The sequence below is a fragment of the Euleptes europaea genome, chromosome 5 (genome assembly GCF_029931775.1).
Source record: "Euleptes europaea isolate rEulEur1 chromosome 5, rEulEur1.hap1, whole genome shotgun sequence".
NCBI classification, from domain to species: Eukaryota; Metazoa; Chordata; class Lepidosauria; order Squamata; family Sphaerodactylidae; genus Euleptes; species Euleptes europaea.
Window position 1 is genome coordinate 19837992 of NC_079316.1, and position 23025 is coordinate 19861016.

The following is a 23025-nucleotide window of genomic DNA, read 5'->3' on the forward strand; positions in this document are numbered from 1 at the left end:
TATCATCAGAGTTCCTGTTTTGAGTAAGGAGGACAGGAGAAATTCAGTCCGCTTTATGAGTTACGAAAATACTTGCCTCCAAGGATACTCAACAAGTCTCTAGAATGGAATTTACTATCAGATCTCTCAAGTTACCTATGTTAAGTTAAATGAACTTTGCCGCTGTCCTTCTCATACGATCAGTCCATTTGTTCAGCCTTAAGCATTTGTTTCAGAGATCTCTCTCCAAGAACTCACAAATCTAATAACTAAGTGCTGTCATGTCGCACCCAAAGTATGGCGACCCCTCGTGGGGTTTTCAAGGCAAGAGATATGCCTGCCTTCCTCTGCATAGCAACCCTGGTCTTCCTTGGTGGTCAACCCTGCTTATCTTCCAAGCTAGGGTTGCCAGGTCTCTCTTTGCCACCAGCAGGAGGTTTTTGGCGTGGAGCCTGAGGAGGGCGGTGTTTGGGGAGGGAAGGGACTTCAATGCCATAGAGTCCAATTGCCAAAGCAGCCATTTTCTCCAGGTGAACTAATCTCCATCAGCTGGAGATCAGTTGTAATAGCAGGAGATCTCCAGCTAGTACCTGGAGATTGGCAACCCTATTGCAAGCCCTGACAAGATCAGGCTTATCAGGGCTATGCAGGTTGCTCACAAATTTGGATGGAAATTAATGTAAATGTAAGATCTTTCCTGAACCAAGTAACATATTAATCTTCATGATTGCTCTCGCTCTTTCTCCAGTCACCCACCAGTCATATATTTTTTTTTCATTACAGGAGCATATAAGAAGGCTTCAGCCACCACCACCCAAAGGTTTACAAAATCTTCACATTCACACGGATGAGGCTTTGAATTGTCGTGGACCTTTTCTGAGGTGGGTTGCTCATCTGCTGAAGTGAATGCTCTCAAGCTCCATCGCTGGACCTGGTTGAATTCACACCGATTCTGCCGGCATTTGTTTCCATTCCCTGACGTTGCAATGAGTGGCATCCTGTCGTACTTGGATCCCCGGCGGATCCAGTGGGGCGCCACGTGGTACGCCATGCATTCTAGAATCCTCCGCACGAAGCCTGTGGAATCCATGTTGGAAGGGACTGGTGCTACCACATCTCATGGGACCAAGCTGGCCCAGGTACTCACGACTGTGGATCTGGTTTCCCTGGGTGTTGGAAGCTGTGTCGGCACTGGAATGTACGTTGTCTCTGGGTTGGTTGCCAAAGAGATGGCGGGCCCTGGCGTCATTGTTTCCTTCATCATTGCAGCTGTAGCCTCCATTTTGTCTGGTGAGTCTTCTCCGCAATGTATCACTGTATTTACCCTTTATTACCTGACAAAATTATAACTGATTCTGTGTATCATCTGAGGTCTGGTGAGTCTTCTCCGCAATGTATCACTGTATTTACCCTTTATTACCTGACAAAATTATAACTGATTCTGTGTATCATCTGAGGTGGCGGCTTAGTTTCTGTTTCATGAACACCTGCCCTTAATCCTGATCTCATTAGCCCTAGGGTTAACAACCTCCAGGTGGGGCCTGGAGACCTCCTGGAATTACAACTGACCTTCAGGTTATATACATTATGGCTGCATTGGAGGGTGAACTCTATGACATTAAACCCCACGGAGGTCCTACCGCTCCCCTGCTCCCTTCGTTCCTACCCCAAATCTCTAGGAATCTCCCAACTCAAAATTGGCAACAGGAGAGAGCCAGCTTGGTGTAGTGGTTAAGAGTGGTGGCTTGGAGCAATGGAGTCTGATCTGGAGAACCGGGTTTGATTTTCCTCTCCTCCACATGAGCGGCGGAGGCTAATCTGGTGAACTGGATTTGTTTCCCCGCTCCTCCACATGAAGCCAGCTGGGTGACCTTGGGCTAGTCACAGCTCGGATCTCCACCTATCTCACAGGGTGTCTGTTGTGGGGAGGGGGAGGGAAGGTGATTGTAAGCTGGTTTGAGTCTCCCTTAAGTGGTAGAGAAAGTCGGCATATAAAAACCAACTCTTCTTTTTTTGCCATCAAGTCATCTGACTTATGGTGACCTCATAGGGTTAAGTCACAGCTGACTTATGGTGACTTCATAAGGTTTTCAAGGCAAGATTCAGAGGTGGTTTGCCATTGCCTTCCTCTGCACAGTGACCCTGAACTTCCTTGGTGGTCTCCCATCCAAATACTGACCAGGGTCGACCATGCTTAGCTTCCAAGATCTTACCTGATTGGGCCAGTTGGACTATCCAGGTCAGGGTAACCCTAGTTAGTCCATATTGTTCATGCTTGGAACAGCTTCTTTGTAAGCTCTGGAAGAAAGGAAGAATGGTTGGGCTAGCCTGGGCCATCCAGGTCAGGACCTCTTCTTATTAGACAGAGGACTGTGACCTAATTTGTAAATCACAGATTGTATTTCATTGGATTGGAAGAAATAAGAAGTAAACAAGCACTGAACGAAAGCCACCCAAACCTGGCTTCAAGGGTATGACTTGGCAGGTGCTTTCTACAGAATCCTTTTATTTCTGGCGTTTGTCCTTTGCAGTTCAGTGATAGCAAGCAGACACAGTGTTCCAGTGTTTGCTGCTGAAAGAAGGCTTTTGTTGCCGAGACTTTTATTGATAGGTTGGATTTGAAAGTGGGTGTTGGCTAAGACAACTTAGAAAAACCTTAATATGACATATTAATTGTCGATACAATAAAATGTTCCTGCTGGGTTGTTGTTTTTTTAAAAGCCTTTCTTGAAACGTTGGAAAGGTGTCCAACATAAAAGAAAGTGGATGGTTTTATTCTCTCCTGCTGCCGTTGGTCACTGCACTGAATTCTACTTTCTCGTACAAGTTTGGAATTCCAATGGAGGTTTACCAGTGTTCAGGTAACCAAATGAGAGAGAGAAAGAGAGTTCTGTGCAGATATTTAAAAGCACAGAATTCCATTTGTGCATAGTGGATACAATCCTGTTCACCCCGTCCCCATGTCTGAGCATTCAGCTGACCATTTGCAGTGAGCTCTATGCGCATATATGTCTTTGTGAATACACATGTCCATGTGCATACATGCCTCCATGTAATCAGCTGCAGTGAGCATTATGCAGTTAAAAGCTGTGAAAAGCTGGTGGGCCACATATGGATGAGAAGGCTTGCATTTCCAAACTTCCCTGCCCGCATCCAGCACCATTTTTTCTTCCTCATTCCTTTGTGCTCACCATTCTCTCACCACAAGAAAACCTTTTGCAAGCTTTAAAAGAAAAAGTAGTCAGTCTATTACTATAGCACTATAACAATATATCTATTGCCTATTTACAGTAAGCTCTCCAGTAGCACAAGGGTAGGGGGGAGATGGGCATGGGAGGACCAGGAGGGAAATCCAGAGAATTGCCCCATGTGAAGACTTCATTACCTCTGCAAATGCCTCCCTATTCACAGCAGCAAAGAGTCTACAACGGGGAATCATCCCTGTGTGGAGAGAGCCTTCATTATTTTATCTCTCTTTTGAGGCCGGTTGTTTCCCCAATGCTTTCAGGTTAGGAGAGTGAAGAGACAGATCAGTAGGTTCGTCTTCTGCGGGGCTCCTTGTGGGACTATTAAAGGAAGGCTTTGTGCCTGACTGAGCAGATTGTTTATCCGAGACCAAAGAAAGATGGAGAGATCCCAAAACAGCAATAAAACATGATGCTTCACTGCCTGTTTTTTTCAGAGAAGTTAATGTTTGGTATTTTTATTAATCACCCGCTGTCTATGCTTCCAAACCTTTCCATTGGATGTGAGCAGTAGCCTGTCCCTTACCTCTGAACTCAACTGCTTTCCTTGCTAACTATCAGGGCCAATCTACAGGAAGGATACTGCCCAAAATCACTGTTAATTTGCTCTAACCTCCAGGTTAGGGGCTTGTTACCTGGGACCCTTTGGAGTGAGATTTTCCGAAGAAAACTTCAACTTCTTATAATTCAGCCCTATGGCTTGGCAGAAAACAGAGACAGCACACACTTCCTTTAGGGAGAACGAGATCTTTCACAACAGTTGAGAAACCATAGCACATTTAGCACATCAGAAAACCTGAACATAATTGAGGAGGAGGAGGAGGAGGAGGAGGAGGAGGAGGAGGAGAAGAAGAAGAAGAAGAAGAAGAGCTGGTTTTTATATGCCGACTTTCTCTACCACTTAAGGGAGAATCAAACTGGTTTACAATCGCCTTCCCTCCCCCTCCCCACAACAGACACCCTATGAGGTAGGTGGGGCTGAGAGAGTGTGACTATCCCAAGGTCACCCAGCTGGCTTCATTTATAGGAGTGGGGAAACAAATCCAGTTCACCAGATTAGTGTCCGCCACTCATGTGGAAGAGTGGGGGATCAAACCTGGTTCTCCTGATCAGACTCCACCTCTCCAAACCACCACTCTTAACCACTACACCATGCTGGCTCTCAAGTGAGCAGGCAGGGGAAGGGCGATGCAGCTGGTGGCAGAAGAGTTGAGCAGTCAGGGGACAGTGGGCTCTGCAAGCAGCTCTGGGCCCTGGCAGATGCCCTATCTCAGGGCATGCTGGCGCCGGCCCTATTGTCACATGATGACTTGTATGTCAGAAATAGTCATTAGAGGTCAAACACCACAGAGTTTTTATATCGCTTGACAGGGTCACAAATACTTTTCCAAGGAGGCAGGCTCAGGTGAGAGTCATGCATGCATTAGCCTCCTCTTGTGAGATGCCCCTTCACAAAAGCTCCACGTGGAGTGACATTTAATCATGCTCGGAGTCATGCTGAACTGCCAGGATGCACATAATGAAAAGCTTTGGAAACTAGGTCCCACACTTATGAGTTAACAAATGGGTTCTGCTCCTTCTTCAGGGACTTTTGTCAGCATCTCAAGAGATGGCCTTTAAGTGTAATGTCTGGAGATTCCAGATGGGCAGCTGCATTTGTCTGTAGAACAGGAGTCCAGTGGCACTTGAGAGACCCATTGATCCAGCATGAGCTTTCCTGAATCAGAGCTCCACTTCATCAGATGCATGAAGTGTGCATCTGTTATATACATAAAGCTCTGTCAAGTCACAGACAACTTTTGGCAACCCTAGCAAGGGGCTTTCAAGGCAAGTGAGAGTCAGAGGTGGTTGGCCGTTGCCATCCTCTGCACAGCCTTCCTTGGTGGTCTCCCATCCAAGTACTGACCCTGCTTAGCTTCCAAGATTTGACGAGATCAGGCTATATCACGCCGCCTTCCCTTTGTACACCCATTAAGTCTATGTTTTTATATTTGCAACAGAAAGTGGGGGGTGTTACAAAGAGGGGCTGATTTAAAACAAGATCCAATCAAAAGGGAAATCTTGTAAAATGCGACATCATAAGGTTTTCACAAGTCACTCTAAGAACTTCTTTTTGTCCCCAATGCATTTTGCTTTTGTTTTGGTGCAGAGTTTGTTTTGGAACTTGTCAATAAGGGAAACTACCATCTTTCTTTTCAAATTCAAACGAGAGGTTATGGAGATGTAACTTAAAAAAACTTATTATATTTTTCTTCCAATTTTGGGCAAGTATTAACCTTGTTGATGTTACTGCATTAAGCACAAATTCATGGACTTTTTCCAGAAGGAAATCCATGCAGTTCAACAAGAAAACTTTAGGGCATAGTGGTACCTCTTTCTTTATACCTTATGAGATCACCGTAGTCATCGTACTTCAGTATTCTACCACTCTTCTGCATTCCCACCATAAATGTATAAAATTTGCATTACCACATATCCAACAATCCCCTTTAGCTCCTTGATAAATTGTTGCCAATGTAGAGGATGACGGGTGCCACTGGTATAGCATTTTTATTACATTTTCTTTGGTTTACAGAAAATGTTAAAACCACATCTTAACACGAATTGCCAAACCTCTGGATTTACTGGGGCTTTCAGCTCTTTTCTCCAGGACTTTGCCATTTTTCCCCCCTGCGGTTTACTCTCAGCTTGTAATAGACAGTTATAAATATTAGACAGCATATTCCTTTCGCCTGCTAATGCGTGGAAATGTAACTAACTGGAAGAAGAAGAAGAGTTGGTTTTTATATACCGACTTTCTCAACCTCTTAAGAAAGAATCAAACCGGCTTACAATCACCTTCCCCTCCCCACAACAGACACCCTGTGAGGTGGGGGGGGCTGAGAGAGTGTGACTAGCCCAAGGTCACCCAGCTGGCTTCATGTGTAGGAGTGGGGAATCAAACCCGGTTCTCCAGATTAGAGTCCACCGCTCCAAACCACCGCCCTTAACCACTACACCACGCTGGGTCTCAAGGCATGAATTCTCCTGCTCCCATAAATGGATTCATAGTAAACACTACCAATCACTATTTTCTACAGCTGAGAAATATACTGGCCAAGTTCTCTTCCAGAAGTTATGGGTTCCCTCACTGTAGAATGTTGTGTGATCTATGCCATTAAAAGTTTTTGTATAATAATAATAATTTTTAAAAAAGAATGTTGTGGGTATGGTATTTCTGTGATCAGGTGAATGTTAATATTTGACATGTGCATGATAGAATTGGGAGACTTCATCCTATGTTTGTAGGATATCCAAGTGGCTTCTTGTTTGGGGGCTTCCTAGAGGCACCTGGTTGGCCACAGACTGTGAACAGACTGCTGGACTTGATAGAAGTTGGTCTGATCCAGCAGGGCTTTTCTTATGTTCTTATGAAAAGCAGTCCCCCACCCCCATCTAGAGAAAATACTAATGTTGAGAGTTGATTAATTTTTCTTGGACATGAGATGGTTGTTGTACATGAGAGTGATGACGGAGTGTCTTTCCATCTAGGAGACTGTCATTGAGCCAGGAGCTGATCTAATGAAATCAATGACAATCTAGACCAGGGGTGACTTTTATATATAGCAACAGGCTAAACAGCCTTACCCAGGAGAGCTGCCATCCCTTCTGTTTCTGTGTGTGTTAAGTGCCATCAAGTCGCTTCCGACTCATGGCGACCCTATGAATGAAAGTCCTCCAAAATGTCCTATCTTTGACAGCCTTGCTCAGAACTTGCAAATTGAAGGCTGTGGCTTCCTTTATTGAGTCAATCCATCTCTTGTTGGGTCTTCCTCTTTTCCTGCTGCCCTCAACTTTTCCTATCATGACTGTCTTTTCCAGTGACTCTTGTCGTCTCATGACGTGACCAAAATACAATAGCCTCAGTTTAGTCATTTTAGCTTCTAGGGTCAGTTCAGGCTTGATTTGATCTATAACCCACTGATTTGTTTTTTTGGCAGTCCATGGAATCGTCACCCTCTCCTCCAACACCACATTTCAAAGGAATCTATTTTCTTCCTATCAGCTTTCTTCACTGTCCAGCTTTCACACCCATACATAGTACTAGGGAATATGATGGCATGAATTCTGTTTCTATCCTGGTACATTTGGGCCAATTTACATGTTAACATTTTCTTCATTTATATTGACTTCATTTATACCCCTCTTTTCTGCCCAGTAGGAACCCAGGCCGGCTTACAACATTCTCTCCTTCTCCATTTTAGCAGAACAACAACCCTGTGAGGTAGGTTAGGCTGAGCATAACATAAGAACATAAGAAAAGCCATGCTGGGTCAGCCCAAGGCCCATTAAGTCCAGCAGTCTGTTCACACAGTGGACAACCAGGTGCCTCTAGGAAGCCCACAAGCAAGACGACTGCAGCAGCACCATCCTGTGTTCCACCGCACCCAAAATAATAGGCATGATCCTCTGATCCTGCAGAGAATAGGTATGCATCATGAGCAGTATTCATTTTGACTAGTAGCCATGGATAGCCCTCTCCTCCATGAACATGCCCACTCCCCTCTTAAAGCCTTCCAAGTTGGCAGCCATCACCACATCCTGGGGCAGGGAGTTCCACAATTTAACTATACGTTGTGTGACGAAATACTTCCTTTTATCTGTTTTGAATGTCTCATCCTCCAGCTTCAGCAGATGACCCCATGTTCTAGTATTACGAGAGAGGGAGAAAAGCTTCTCCCTCTCCACTCTCTCCATACCATTAACAGTTGTATAGATCACGATCATGTCTCACCTTACCTGTCTTTTTTCTAATCTAAACTAAACAGCCCTAAGCGTTTTAACTGCTCCTCATAGGGCAGTTGCTCTAGCCCCCTGATCATTTTGGTTTGCTCTTCCCCGGCACCTGGCCTCAGTCCATCCTGCCCCCCTCCCTGCAGCTAAATCCAACATCTAGGGAATCTCATCACTTATCCCCAGCATTACAAGTATTTTGGCTCTCAGCGCTCAAAAGCGCTATTGCAAGAGGGCATGAAACAGTTACGTCCCCAGAATTCCACTTATCCATTTCCAGGCAGGCCTTTGTTCCTCTCCAGCTAGAGGGGAAAACAAACCTCTCTGCTGAAGCCAGCAGCTGGCGTGGGGTGTTCGAGGCCCCACCCAAATTGTTGCTGGGGGGGACCCCTTCCTTAGCAGGAGAAAAGCTCGCAGTGTCAGGTGTGGCTGGTAACCTCATGAGCCAAGTGACGCATTTAGCTGATCAAACAGACTTTGATTACACCACAGATGGAAACAAAGGAAGGAGGATAGTTACCCTTATCACTTTAATTAAAACATACTGGGAAGCAGCAGCCCTCACTACCTGGGCTAGCCTGATCTTATCAGAGCCCAGAAGCTAAGCAGGGTCAGTCTTGGTCAGTACTTGGATGGGAGACCACCAAGGAAGACAGGGGCTGCTATGTAGTGGTTAAGAGCAGTGGTTTGGAGAGGTGGACTCAAATCTGGAGAACCAGGTGTGATTCCCCACTCCTCCACAGGAGCGGTGGATAGGGTTGCCAACCTCCAGGTGGTGGCAGGAGATCTCCTGCTAGTACAACGGGTCTCCAGCCAATAGAGAATCAGTTCACTTGGAGAAAATGGCCACTTTGGCAATTGGACTCTATGGCATTGAAGTCCGTCACCTCCCCAAACCTCGCCCTCCTCAGGCTCTGCCCCAAAAACCTCCCGCCAGTGGCGAAGAGGGACCTGGCAACTTTAGCGGTGGATGCTAATCTGGTGGACCGGGTTGGTTTCCCCACCCCTCCACATGAAGCCAGCTGGGCGACATTGGGTAGTCATAGTTCTCTTCAAACCCTCTCAGCCTCTCCTACCTCACAGGGTGTCTGTGGTGGGGAGGGGAAGAGAAGGTGATTGTAAGCCGGTTTGATTCTTCCTTAAGCGGTAGAGAAAGTCAGCATATAAAAACCAACTCTTCTTCTTCTGTGCAGAGGAAGGCTATGGCAGACCACTTCTGCTCATATCTTGCCTTGAAAACCGGCAAGACTTGTCAGTACACTTTACTTATTTACTAGGAAGTATTTCCAGGGGTTTCGTGATGACTGGTCTTTCTATCAGATGAGCAATGGGGGTTTTGAGCCTCCCAGAACCAGGAGCAAGCCGGTCTGTTCTTGCTCATGGCTATGACATGAGGAGAGAAGTGACTTCAGTCTTCCCCTGGCACTATTTTTTGTGACCTCAAACCACCTTGTGCAGCTGCTCTTGGCTCCATAGCAAAAATACATTACTGAGATGGCTACCCATAATTTTTGCAGTGTGTTGCATTAGTAGACTTGAGTAGCATCAGGCTCAACACAGCCGCTGAAACAGAAAAGAATCACATCCAAGCATCTGATCCTGTGAATTTGGTACTTTTCCATTCAGAGATGACTTTAGGTACCAAAAACTTGACCGCAATTTAATCAAGGCTGCTTGTACAGAACAGCAAATCTCCTACCTCCACCACAAGGGGTTATGTTTTTTTAAAAAAAGGGAAGATCATAACAAGTTTGCTGTATTGGTTGTTCCCTTTCTGCTTTCATCTTGAAATGCTTTCATATCCCCTGAAGAAAAACATTTTCCTAAGCCCCGAGCTGTATTTTTATAGTCTCCTCAGCCATTTTCCCCTTTTTGATCATTGCAAGTTTTGTTATTTGTAACAGCAACGCATTCTTGGAAAGCGAAAGCCGGGCAGAGCCAGGGAGTTACAAAATACGGGTAACTGAATATTTTGCTTCACCTTCTGCTTAACCTTCAGCAGCCGTTCTCATCAAGCGCCTTGATTCCAAACGGTGCAGAGGAGGAGCAGCGCTGGGGGTTACCTTATTCAAAGAACGGTTCTCTTCTCTAGTTGGCCAACAAGGGGGTCAAAAAAGTAATGTGAGAATTACAATGCAAGAATCCAGCCCCGGAAATAAATTGTGGAGCTCCCTCCCTGCCCCAGGTTGTGGTGATGGCTGCCAACTTGGAAGGCTTTAAGAGCGGAGTGGACATGTTCATGGAGGAGAGGGCTATCCATGGCTATTAGTCAAAATGGATACTAGTCATGATGCATACCTATTCTCCCCAGGATCAGAGGAGCATGCCTATTATGTTAGGTGCGTTGGAACACAGGCAGGATAATGCTGCTGCAGCCATCTTGTTTGTGGGCTTCTTGGAGGCACCGGGTTGGCCACTGTGTAAACAGACTGCTGGACTTGATGGACCTTGGTCTGATCCATCATGGCCTTTCTTATGTTCTTATAAGACAGAAGCATAGCAAAATCACACATTTTACTTTATGTTGTCTCCTGATACAGCTTAAAGTAAGCAGCTTGTTGCTTAAGAGACCAAGCAAACATTAAAATTAAAACATTAAAATGGGGCCAGGAGAATTACAACCGAATTACAACTGAATTACCTCCAGGTGGGGCCAGGAGAATTACAACCGATCTCCAGACTACAGGGATCAGTTCCCCTGAAGCAAACGGTGGCTTTGGAGGATGGACTGTATGGCATTATACCCCTCTGAGCTTCTTCCCCTCTCGAATCCCGCCCTCCCCAGGTTTTACCCCCAAACCTCCAGGAATTTCCCAACTCAGAGTTGGCAAACCTACTGTAGAAGGTAATGGCTCAGGTCAGATGTGATATAAAACCATGGTTAGTTTGTGAAACCAGGATTCAGCTCACAATCACTCAAATCCTGGTTTATCTTGACAAATTCTGTTTTCATTTCCTTCTGTCTGCTGTGTGGGAGGGCGTCGCTAGGATGTTTGCATTCTGCTGGCTCACCTGGGCTTTGAAGAAAGAGTGTAGGTGAGTTCAGAGGTAGGAAACATCACCACCAAGTTGTACCAAACAACTGACCACTCTTTAAGTTACAGCTAAGGTTTTTTGTACATCTTAAAACGGGCATAATGGTTGCTGGGGCAGAAGAAAAAAAATCACAGTTGGGCTGATGGAGTGATTTCACTTCCAGGGGGAACCCAGAAATAACACCCTTCCTCTGTAGGAATGGCCAGAAAGTCTATGGTTTTACAATAGAGACATGTGATGTCACTTCCAGGTTTCCTTTGAAAGTGATGTCACATCACCACTGACAGTGCCCCACCAGACTCCCACTGATTATCAGGCCGTGTGGCAATCCTAATGTTGGGTCACTCAATAAATAAACATCGGCTCAGGCTAAAGTCTTCTCCCTTCTACACCCTGTTTCCTACTGTATCAAAGTAGATCTTCCAACAGGCAGTTCTTCCAACTCTATTGTTATAGCTAGGCTTGCCAACTGCCCAGTGGGGGTGAGCAAAAGCCCACTAATCCACCAGGCTGCCTGCAGACCCTCAGCCAGTGTGGTGTAGTGATTAAGAGCAGTGGTTTGGAGCAGTGGACTCTAATCTGGAGAACTGGGTTTGCTTCCCCACTCCTCCACATGAGCAGCAGACACTAATCTGGTGAACAAGGTTGTTTCCCCACTCCTACACATGAACCCAGTTGGGTGACCTTGGGCTAGTCACTAGATGGAAGAAGGACCATGGATGAGGGGCGCAAATGGTGTGCATGTGGCATGCCAAAGTCACTTCTGGGTTTAGTGTATCACACGGGTTGCGCGCACGCTGATTGCAGCCACCAGCCATGCCCCTGTAAAGTTCCTGCCAGTGGTGAGAAGCAATCCTAGCAACCCTAGTTACAGCCTCTAAGAACACCACCCCTAACCAACCATAGCTGGTGAAATGGCCTACATTCAGAAATCACACTAACCATATTTAGTTGAATTAAACCATGGGTTCACACACTGTCTGAACGGAACCAGTCTCAGGTTGCAAAATACAGAGGACTGTTGTTGAGCAGTGATTAGAGTACTGGGCTTGGACCAGGTTCAGATTTTCCCTCGGCCATGAAGCTCGAGTTGTGAGGATAAAATAGAGGAGGGAAGAAACATGTACACTGTTTGGAACTTCTTAGAGGGAAGACAGGATAAACATGTGAGAGGTAGTGTGCTTCACTTGTGCCCCCTGATAACCTTCCCAAAGGCATCAGCTATGGTGTAGTGTAGTAGTGTAGTGGTTAAGAGCAGTGGTTTGGAGCGGTGGACTCTAATTTGGAGAACCGGGTTTGATTCCCCACTCCTCCATATGAGTGGCGGATGCTAATCTGGTGAACTGGGTTGGTTTCCTTACCCTTCCACAAGAAACCAGCTGGATGACCTTGGGCTAGTCACAGCTCTCTTAGAGCTCTTTCAGCCTCACCTACCTCACAGGGTATCTGTTGTGGGGAGGGGAAGGGAAGGTGACTGTAAGCCGGTTTGATTCTTCCTTAAGTGGTAGAGAAAGTCAGCATATAAAAACCGACTCTTCCTCTTATCTTCTCCTGTTTGCATGATCACAAAATGGAAGGAACAACAGCTGAACGAGAGTAATGATAAAACTGCACAACTGCATCTGTTAGTTGCAGCTGTGCGTATGTACGTATATCTTTTTGTGTGCAGTTTAGAAGTAAAATGTCTTATGTCACTCAACGCAGGACTAAAGTTCCAGACACATTGTCCATAATAACAATGGGTACAAATTTACATGAGAATAACATGCAAAAAAAATCTGCCATTGAGTGTTAATAATTACCAAGACGTGTCAGTTACAAGATAAATATGAAAATATATACAAATGATATACAACCATATATATAATTATGATGCAGATGACACAGGCATCTGGTAATCCTCCCATTTCAATACCAACCTTCTTCTTCTGACATCTCATCTATAATCCATAGATTTCCTTGATGACTCTATAATTATCCCAAACCTTCCAGCCAGTCTAATCAGTTGCTTTTTTTAAAGGGCTGTAAATAAGTACTTGCTATATGATGTACCTCTTCCAGCTGCAAGTAGATTACATTTTCCAAAGCTCCTCTACATTAATAATTCCCTGCAAATGGAGAAGCAGCACCGCTGTGCTAGAAACCTTTCTCCTTGATAATAATTCTGGAGGGGAAGGGAGCCATGGTTGGGGAGGGGCTGTGGCTCAGTGGTAGAGCATCTGCTTGATATGCAGAAGGTCCCAGGTTCAACCCCCGGCATCTCCAGTTAAAGGAACCAGGCAAGTAAGTGATGGGAAGGACCCCATCCTGAGTCCCTGGAGAGCCGCTGATGGTCTGAGTAGACAACACTGACTTTGATGGACCAAGGGTCTAATTTAAGGTTGCCAGGTCCCTCTTCACCACTGGCGGGACCTGGCAACCCTAGCCATGTTGGCCTCAGGGTGATCTTTGGCAGACTGCATGCTTTCCATGCAGCCTATTTAGGGCAACCCTGTAGGGTTTCAAGGTAAGAGAATAACAGAGGTGGTTTGCCACTGTCTGCCTCTGTGTAGCAACCCTCGATTTCCTTGGTGGTCTCCCATTTAAGTACTAACCAGGCCCGTCCCTGCTTAGCTTCCAAGATCTAATGAGATTGGGCTAGTCTGGGTGTGCTTAGGGTTCCCGCAATGTTTAAAAAGGATCAGGATTAAGTCCTGAAACAGGGTGGGAAATATAGGTAAAAAAAACCACATTCTGGAGGGTGTCTGAAATACCACTTTTCCTAAGGAGCCAAAGAATAAGGATTTTGAAAAGCTCCTATGAATGGTCAAACTATTCAGCGATGTTCATGTGCTCCCAAATAAATGTCATTATTATATTCGTGCCGCTATAGTATTTAACAGCTGGGGTACACTGAGAAAAAAATTACCAAAGCTCCTTTTCCAGCCAACGGTTTTATAGGTCCGGTTGACATTTTCAAAATAAAACATCACAATTGAACCAAATTGGACCAATCGAATCCCTAATGCAAAGAAAAATTGCAGACACACGCTAGGTCTTCTTGTCGGAATCTCTGGTCATTTAGAAAATCTGGAACAGGCCTTTGCTATTTGTGTGAATGTTTAATGGGCCAATAAAAGAGATGCTGTATTCATGTCACATACACGAAATAATTGGATTTCTGGCAGCGGCAGCTAGCCTCAAGAAACCCGGAATGTGTTGAATCTGTGTGGTTTGATATAGAAAAATCACTTGTTTCCATCCAAGGGGTGCTGAAACACTCCTTTGCCTTGCAAAAGAAGGGGAAAAAATACTTTGGATAACTTTTATGATGCATTAGATCTGTGAGCCAGCGTGGTGTAGTGGTTAAGAGCGGTGGTTAGGAGTGGTGGACTCTAATCTGGAGAACCAGGTTTGATTCCCCACTCCTCCACATGAGCAGTGGACTCTAATGTGGTGAACCGGCTTGGTTTCCCTGCTCCAAAACACATGAAGCCAGCTGGGTGACCTTGAGCTAGTCACAGGTCTCTTAGAGCAATCTCAGCCCCACCTACCTCACAGGTAGGTGTCAGCATCTAAAGACCAACTCTTCTTCTTCTCCTCCTCCTCCTCCTCCTCCTCTGGAGCTTGCAAGACCCACATTTGCCGTTACCATCAACCAAGAGAGTAGGGTTGCCCTCCTCTAGGTGCCATCCGGAGACCTCCTGTTATTACAACTGATCTCCAGCTGTCCAAGATCAGTTCTCCTGGAGAAAACGGCTGCTTTGGAAGGTGGACTCTATGGCATGATACCCCGCTGATGTCCCTCCCCTCCTCAACCCCCCCTTCTGAGGCTCCACCCCCAAATCTCCATGTATTTCCCAACTTGGAGCTGGCAATGCTATCCACGTATGGAAGCTCTTCAGTTCCTCTCTTCCTACTGCTGTCCCCAAAACGTTGTCCCTGCAAGACAGGGGATCCTCCAGAGTTTTACTGCAAGAAGGCTTAAGGGGCTGTAGTGTCCCCCCCACACTGTGCATGCAAAAATACTAGGAAAACAGGCACAGACCACTTTGGGTCCTGACAAAAGCCCATAACCAGAGCCCAGAGAATTATGTCAAGTCCCTCCTATGAAAACTGGAACGAGATCTCTGGGCTGCCTTGTCACATTAATCAGACATTTCTGAGTCTTTATCGTTCTGTGTATCAACACCAGCCTTCTGCTCCACCTCGCCGGGCTATGGGCTAACGCTAGCGGCTGACTTCAAGACGGTTTTCCAAGTCAAAGCCTGGAACGGAATACCTGTCTTCATCAAGGCATCTGTTTCATAAATCTTTCAGGCCTCCACTTATCAGCCGGTGTCTAGCCTTTGCAGCTTGCATGCATTTTTAATCGGCTCGGGATAATGGCTTGACAGGCTAGGGGACGTTTGGAGAGTTGTTTCTTCTTTACTTCCCTTGTCCCCAGGCGGCATTATAGAAATAAAAGTCTCAAATATCTCACAAAAAAAGCTTTTATTATCCAGGCAAGTTTAAAAAGGCATGAAATATGCAGGATCCCGATAGAGCGTTTAATTTTCAACAGCCTACTTCTGCACAACAAGATGGGCATATCCAGTGGGTTTTTAATTGCAAAAGCAGGGATAGCGTGGGGGGAAATCTTCGACTGAAATCAAGGTCTCATATACAAATGGTTGCCGAGACCAAAGCAAGCGGTGTTTAAAAAATATCTCCCTGATATGTCTTAAATAAATAAAGCAATGAAATAAATATGAGGAGGATGCGTTCGCAGCAACATACCACCCTGCATTCTGAAGTGGTACAATCCTGACCAAGATTTCTGATCCTCGAGCAGCTCATTTGCCATGAGTGTAGAAATACAGGAACAATGCAAATTTAGCCCAAGTGAGTAACGGTATGGTTAGGGTTGCCAGGTCCATCTTCGCCACCAGTGGGAGGTTTTTGGGGTGGAACCTGAGGAGGGCGGGGTTTGGGGAGGGACTTCAGTGCCATAGAGTCTAATTGCCAAAGCGGCCATTTTCTCCAGGTGAACTGATCTCTATCAGCTGGAGATCAGCTGCAATAGCAGGGGATCTCCAGCTACTACCTGGAGGTTGGCAACCCTAGGTATGGTGTAGCGGTTAAAGTGTTGGATTTGGCCAGAGGAGAACAGGTTTCAAATCCTCGCGTATTTATTCCGATTCCTATCCTGCTTTTCCCCCAATGAGGATCCAAAGCAGCTTACAACATCTTTCTACCCCTCTCTATTTTAGCCACACAACAACCCTGTGAGGTAGGGGGGATTTCCCTGGCTTTTCTCTGACCTTTCTCAAATCTGCTTTGCTTTGAAGTTTTGGGAAGGATCGCCGTCAAGTGGACGGATGCTGTGTGGGAGGGTAAATTTGGATTTACTGGCTCACACAGCAGCCATTTTCCCTGACCTTGTCCCCGCAGCAATCATTTCCTCCCCCTGCCAAGGGGGGTATATATTTTTTAAGCAGCACTAAAATATCGTTATATCGCTATGTGTGTGTGTGAAGTGCCGTCAAGTCGCAGCCGACTTATGGCGACCCTTTTTGGGGTTTTCATGGCAAGAGACTAACAGAGGTGGTTTGCCAGTGCCTTCCTCTGCACGGCAACCCTGGTATTCCTTGGTGGTCTCCCATCCAAATACTAACCAGGGCTGACCCTGCTTAGCTTCTGAGATCTGACGAGATCAGGCTAGCCTGGGCCATCTAGGTCAGGGCATATCGCTATAGTACTGTTGTATTAATTGGCGTGGCACGTTCTCTGAATTCCCAGCTTTCATTTTTTTAAGTGAATCTCTAGCCGCCTTTCCTTTATCAGAAGAACAAGAAGAAGAATCATGCAGAGATGCAGAAGGCAGCCTCCTTTGTGAGCAGATCGTTTGGGGCTCATTAGGGTCTTTTACGATTTACAGTGCAATCCTGGTGACTTCAATAGCCTTAGAAAGGTATAACACTGCTCAGAGTGGCTCTGTCAATCTATTTTTTAATGATATGCTAGAAGCTATGTTGCTGCCTACTAGCCTGTCTTGGCCCACACTTTGAGAATTAACTGGGCTGGAAAATTCAAGCAAATCATCAATAGAAAACCAGTCAAAAGTCCCCAATTGGTGCCTCTGCACAGCGTAGAATTGGCTCCAAATTGTACCTGTTTATAAACCCTCGTATAGGCGGAGGCTGGGATTCACTCTTCAATTACAGGGTATTGACAGCCCGCGCTGGCATTGCTGCCATGGATCTAAGTGGTGTTAATAACAGTCTGTCTTTCAGAACGGAGAAAGAAGAACAGCCTTGAATCAGTAACAAGGTCTGCCAGTATAAACACAGAGCGGGGCTGCTTGTAAAGGATGGATTGTATCAGCGCTGCTGTTAACATTGCAATTTTTTTTCTGTTATACTGAAGGCATTGTTTAGAAAAAAAACAGCAACAAAGATTATAGCAGTCTCTGGTAGAATGAAACACAGGCTCAGATGATCTTATGACCTGAAGTGTCACAGTCTGCAGATATATTTGTTGGCCCAGATATTGCTATAAGCGCAGTTAGCCCTGCAGTACAGTGACAAACCTTCACCTGGTGATCCACTGGAGACTATGGTCCTTTCTGCATGGGTACTAGGACTCTTGTTCGTCCCCGGACTGACGTGGTTGTTCCTTGCTGTTATGCATGAGTTTTCCGTCCCTCGGAGATGACCTCGTGGCCAGACCGCACCAATCCTGGGTCTTCCCAATGCTTTTAAATCCCTATTCTTCGATGTCTCCTGAGATCAGCCTGGGTCAAATCACCCTCCCCTCCATGCATATGCCAAAGCATGGGACAGGGGAACTGTGGAGGGGGTGTGTGACTTTTTTTACAATAAGCACTACAGCCAATTACAAAGCAATATTTCAAGGGGCGGGGACTCAAATACTTCCTGGTTTTTCATCTCCCAGCTGGAGTTCTTTCTGAGTAAAAAAATGGTTTTAAAATGACACTTGGGTTTCCCCCCCCCCCATTCTGTTCCTTTAAAAGAGCTCCTTTTTGTGAAATGCTTTTTAACATGGCACTTGGGTTTCTGTGGAGGGGAGGGTAACTGGACTTTTTTCTCACAGTAAGCACTACAGCCAATTACTAAGCAGCATTTTCAAGGGGCGGGGACTGACACTTCTGAACTTGAGTTGGTGATGAAGAATTGTTTTTTATATACTGACTTTCTCTACCACTTAAGGGGGAATCAAACCGGCTTACAATCACCTTCCCTTCCCCTCCCCACAACAGACACCCTGTGAGGGAGGTGGGGCTGAGAGTGCTCTAACAGAGCTGTAACTTGCCCAAGGTGTCCCAGCTGGCTTCATGTGTAGGAGTGGGGAAACAAATCCAGTTCACCAGATTAGCCTCCGCTGCTCATGTGGAGGAGAAGGGAATCAAACCCGGTTCTCCAGATCAGTCTCAACCGCTCCAAATCACCACTCTTAACCACTACACCAAGCTAGTGCGGGTTCATAGCATTCACAACAGAAAAGTGTGGGACGAGCGAGCATCGAGCCCCAAGTAAAACTCCCATGCATAAGCAACCTATAAGTGGGGCTTAAGAAGAAGAAGAGTGGGTTTTTATACCCTGCTTTTCTCTACCTTAAGGAGTCTCAAAATGGCTTACAATCGCCTTGCCTTCCTCTCCCCGCAACAGGCATCTTGTGAGGTAGCTGAGGCTGAGAGAGTTCTGAGAGAACTGTGACTGGCCCAAGGTCACCCAGCAGGCTTCATGTGCAAGAGTGGGGAAATAAACCCAGTTCTCCAGATTAGAGTCTGCCGTGGAGGAGTGGGGAATCAAACCCGGTTCTCCAGAATAGAGTTCGCCGCTCTTAGCCACTACACCACACGGTTTTGAACACAAGTCTCCCTTTTTGAAGAACATTCTCTAACAAGCAACTCCTCACCACAAAGACCAGGAGTGGGCAATTTTTTTCCAATTTTGTCTTCAAAGTTTTTATTCTTTTCTTTTTTTCTTTTTTTTGCCTCATTCATATGTTTGTTTGTTTGTTTCGCTTTCTTTCCCCATCAGTTTTAATACTTTTCAGGAGGAAACACATATTTTTAATGCTTTTTGCTTTCAAGCCCATAGGGGTTAAATTTTGAGGGATTGTTCCCCACACTCAAGAGCTCCTCCTCAACCCTAGGCAGACAGTACAAAGCACCCCTATTTTGGAGGCAATTAAAGACAAGGTGAATTTCCCTCTGTTTTCCATTTAGCTGGGATGAAATTCTCAGGAATGGTCCTTTTTTCCTGACAGATGAGGACCCCAGTTTTATCAGAAGTTAACATTCTGACTTGCAAAGCAGACCAATGCGTAAACTTGGCGTAGTGGTCAGAGTGTTGGACCAGGATCTGGGAAACCCAGGTTCGAATCCCCACTCTGCAAGAGAAGCTTGCTGAGTGACCTTGGGCCAGCCACACACTCTCAGGCTAGCCTGCCTCACAGGGCTGTTGAGAGCATAAGACGGAGGAGCGGCGAATGACGGAAGCCTCTTAGGGACCCCATTGGGAAGAAAGGCAGGGCATAAGTGAAGTAAATACAGAGGAACTCAACCTAGCTGCCAGAAAAGAAAGATAGCTTTTAAAGTTACCATCAAATGACTGTAATGTCTCTTAGTGCCTCGTCAGTCAGTGAAATATGACAAAGAAATGACGAGGGGCCGGCTATTACAGATAAGGCAGATAAATGCCAGATGGTTACTTTATTGAATTTATGCTTCCGTTTTGCGCAAATACCATTAGGCATACTCCATAACCATTTATACTGATCACAAAAATATCAGTGGTTACTTCTCCAGCTGGCTGCTGTAAGAGATGTGAACCACAGATTTGAACAGAAATGCAAAGTGGAGATTATCAAAATAATCAGTATTTATTTATTTTTCTCCGTTGTCTCTCACTCTTCCTCTAATGGTCAGAAAACATGTGATGCTGAGGATGTGATCAGATCCTCTGACATGAAGTTTAATTGCGAAAAGTAGTTGTGTGGAGGGGGACCCAAATGTAGAATGAGGCTGTGGGGGGAAGGGGGGGTTAGCTCTTCCAGGGTTGCCAACCACTGGGTGGTAGCTGGAGATGTAGGATTACAACTGATCTCCAGGTGACAGAGATCAGTTCACCTCGAGAAAATGGCAGCTTTGGAAGGTGGACTGTATGGCATCGTACTCCATTGAAGTCCCTCCCCTCCCCAAACCCTACCTTCCTGAGGCGCCACCCCCCAAATCTCCAGGTATTTCCCAACATGGAGTTGGCAACCCAAACTGTGCTGTCTCCCACACCAAAAAAAGCCCACCTGGACTGCTTTTTAATCAGTGGGGGGGGGAGTGTGTGGAATGGCATGGTATAGCCCAATCTCATCAGATCTTGGAAGCTAATCAGAGTTGGTACTTGGATGCAATTGGACTAAGGTTCGAAATGATGTTCAGTGGTTGACGTGAATGGATGCAAAAGGAAAGTCCAAAGCTGTTCGATGCATATAAAAGGAACATGGAATATGAGAAGCATGATTCAAGGTAAGCTTGAAATTGTAAAACAAGAAATGGAACGTTTAAACATTTCAATGCTGGCAGTAAGTGAACTAAAGTGGACTGGGTTAGGACATTTTCAATCAGAAAATTACAAAGTGTTTTACTCGGGGAATGTCAAAAACAAGGAATGGAGTTGCTTTAATAGTGAGGCAAGATGTAGCAATGGCAGTCAGGAGCTATAGTGCAAAGTCTTTCCATCATGCTAGGAAAAGTTGAAGGCAGCAGAAAAAGAGGAAGACCCAACAAGCGATGGATTGACTATAAAGGAAGCCACAGCCCTCAGTTTGCAAGATCTGAGCAAGGCTGGTAAGGATAGGACGTTTTGGAGGACATTGATTCATAGGGTCACCATGAGTCGGGAGTGACTTGACGGCACTTAACACACACATATTTAGATGGGAGACCACCAAGGAAGGCTCTGCAGAGGAAGGCAATGGCAACCACCTCTGCTTCTCACTTGCCGTGAAATCCCCTTGCTGGAGTGTAATTCAGTTGTGACTTGACAGCACATACATACATAAAGGAGAAAGACAGGGCAAGGAAAAATACAGGAACAATACAATTACCTGTCTTTTTCTGCACTAGAGCTAAAACCAACCCAGGGGAAGGGTCATCTTTTGATCCGGGAAGCAGGATGGGAAAGTAACATGGCCCAAATTCCCTACTGACATGGCCTTCCCCAGTGACATGGCCCAAACTGAGGAAGGACTAATTAGATGCCATTCAAAGTGTTTTTTGCAGTGGGTAGAACGTCCCATGGAACCCACGTGGCATAGTGGTTAAGAGTGGTGGACTCTAATCTGGATAACTGGGTTCAATTCCCCTCTCCTCATGAAGCCTGCTGGGTGACCTTGGGGCAGCCACTGTTGTCTCAGAACTCTCTCAGCCCGTGAGAAGGCAGGCAATGGCAAGCCACCTCTAAACGTCTCTTGCCTTGAAAACCCTACGGGGTCTCCATAAATCAGCTGTGACTTGATGTCACGTTCCACCACCAGAACTTCCCACAGCAGTCTAGTGGGATTCATCACTGAGAAGATCCGATGACAGTATTCTGTCCACTACACCACCCTGGCTGGATTGTGATAAATTGCCTCTCTCACACAAATATGAACCAAACCCATGTACTAACACTCACTAATATCACTGAAGCCTATGGCTGCACTCGTCCAGTCTAAGATCCAGCTGGCCATGCTCTCTAGATATTTGCTGGTTACAGCTCCAGCATATAATTGGTTCTCCTGATTTCTACCACACTTTCTTATGGCTGCCTGCATTTCTTGTGTCTCTGTTCAGGGGTTTGCTATGCTGAGTTTGGAGTGCGCGTTCCCAAAACCACTGGTTCTGCCTACACCTACAGTTATGTCACAGTGGGAGAGTTCGTAGCTTTTTTCATCGGATGGAACCTGATCCTGGAATACCTGATCGGCACAGCGGCGGGAGCCAGCGCTTTAAGCAGCATGTTTGATTCCTTGGCCAATCACACCATCAGCCGCTGGATGATTGACAGCGTTGGGACTTTAAACGGACTGGGTGAGAATTAGCCTTGACATATGTTGGGGTAGTGACTTGCATCTACTGGATTCTGAAAGGCAACTGAACTCTTTGGAAATTGAAAGATGTCCAGAGGGCTCTAATTTCAAATGCTATGGGCATGATTTCAACACTTTCAGGCCATTTATGCTTGGTAATTAGCAGCACATTCCAGGCTGAAGTGCCCCACGTATTTTTTTTTTAGTTTTTCACACTGAACTGCCATTCAGGAAGTGACTGCGAAGCAGGTGCATACCTGCTTCGCATTTCTTAAGAGCCCCTTTAATGCGACCTTTTATGTTTGCTCCACCCCCCGCCTCGAAGAATCTCCTCAAGGAAGCATGAAAAATCACAGCTGCAGGTTAGCTATGCAAACAGCGGTTGCTAATGGAAGGAACGAAGGAGCAGGCGAGTTGGGGGGGTGGAATTTCTCCTTTTGCATTGGGACCGTGAATAGGCATTTTGAAGGTCGCGTTTAAAAAAAGCTTTGAGCGAACATCAAAATTGACAATAAATGGCCTCAGTCTTTAACTCTGCTGGGCAGAGTCTTTCAGCCTGTGCTGGTCCTCTGTTAGCTCGTATGTCCGATAGTTACCTACAGCCCAGAGTTAGTCACCCATGGCCAGCTTTTATCAGCAAGCGCAGATTAACTTTGGGAACAGACCCTGCTTTGCTTTTGGATACTTCCTGTACATCCGTTCAATGTGTCATTCTGTGCTTCTAACATACTCATCCTGCGCATAATTACCCTGATCTAGAGATCTGTATGTACCCAGGTGGGTCTCCGGCATTCAGGGAATTCCTTGCACAGTTCGGTAGAGAAAGTTGCTGCACACACATAAAGGAAAGCTCATGTAAATCGGCTCCTGTATTGAAATGAATAATGAAAACAATTTGGGCAGAGTAAGTCCATCTGTCCACTGGAGTTCCATGACCTGT

At 45.8% G+C, this 23025-nt stretch overlaps 1 protein-coding gene and 1 non-coding gene across 2 annotated transcripts in view; both read left to right on the forward strand.

The window, feature by feature from the left end:
- Positions 1–949: 949 nt before the first annotated feature.
- The window catches only part of SLC7A14 (solute carrier family 7 member 14), a 33454-nt gene continuing 11378 nt past the window's right edge, over positions 950–23025 (forward strand). Inside the window, exons 1-2 of the mRNA XM_056849442.1 lie at positions 950–1269; positions 21850–22086. Coding sequence (XP_056705420.1) covers positions 966–1269; positions 21850–22086 — 541 coding nt within the window. The 5' untranslated portion in view covers positions 950–965. The remainder of the gene's footprint in view (positions 1270–21849; positions 22087–23025) is intronic.
- TRNAI-GAU (transfer RNA isoleucine (anticodon GAU)) lies at positions 13227–13298 on the forward strand. The gene has a single exon. It is a non-coding gene; the product is annotated as a tRNA-Ile (tRNA).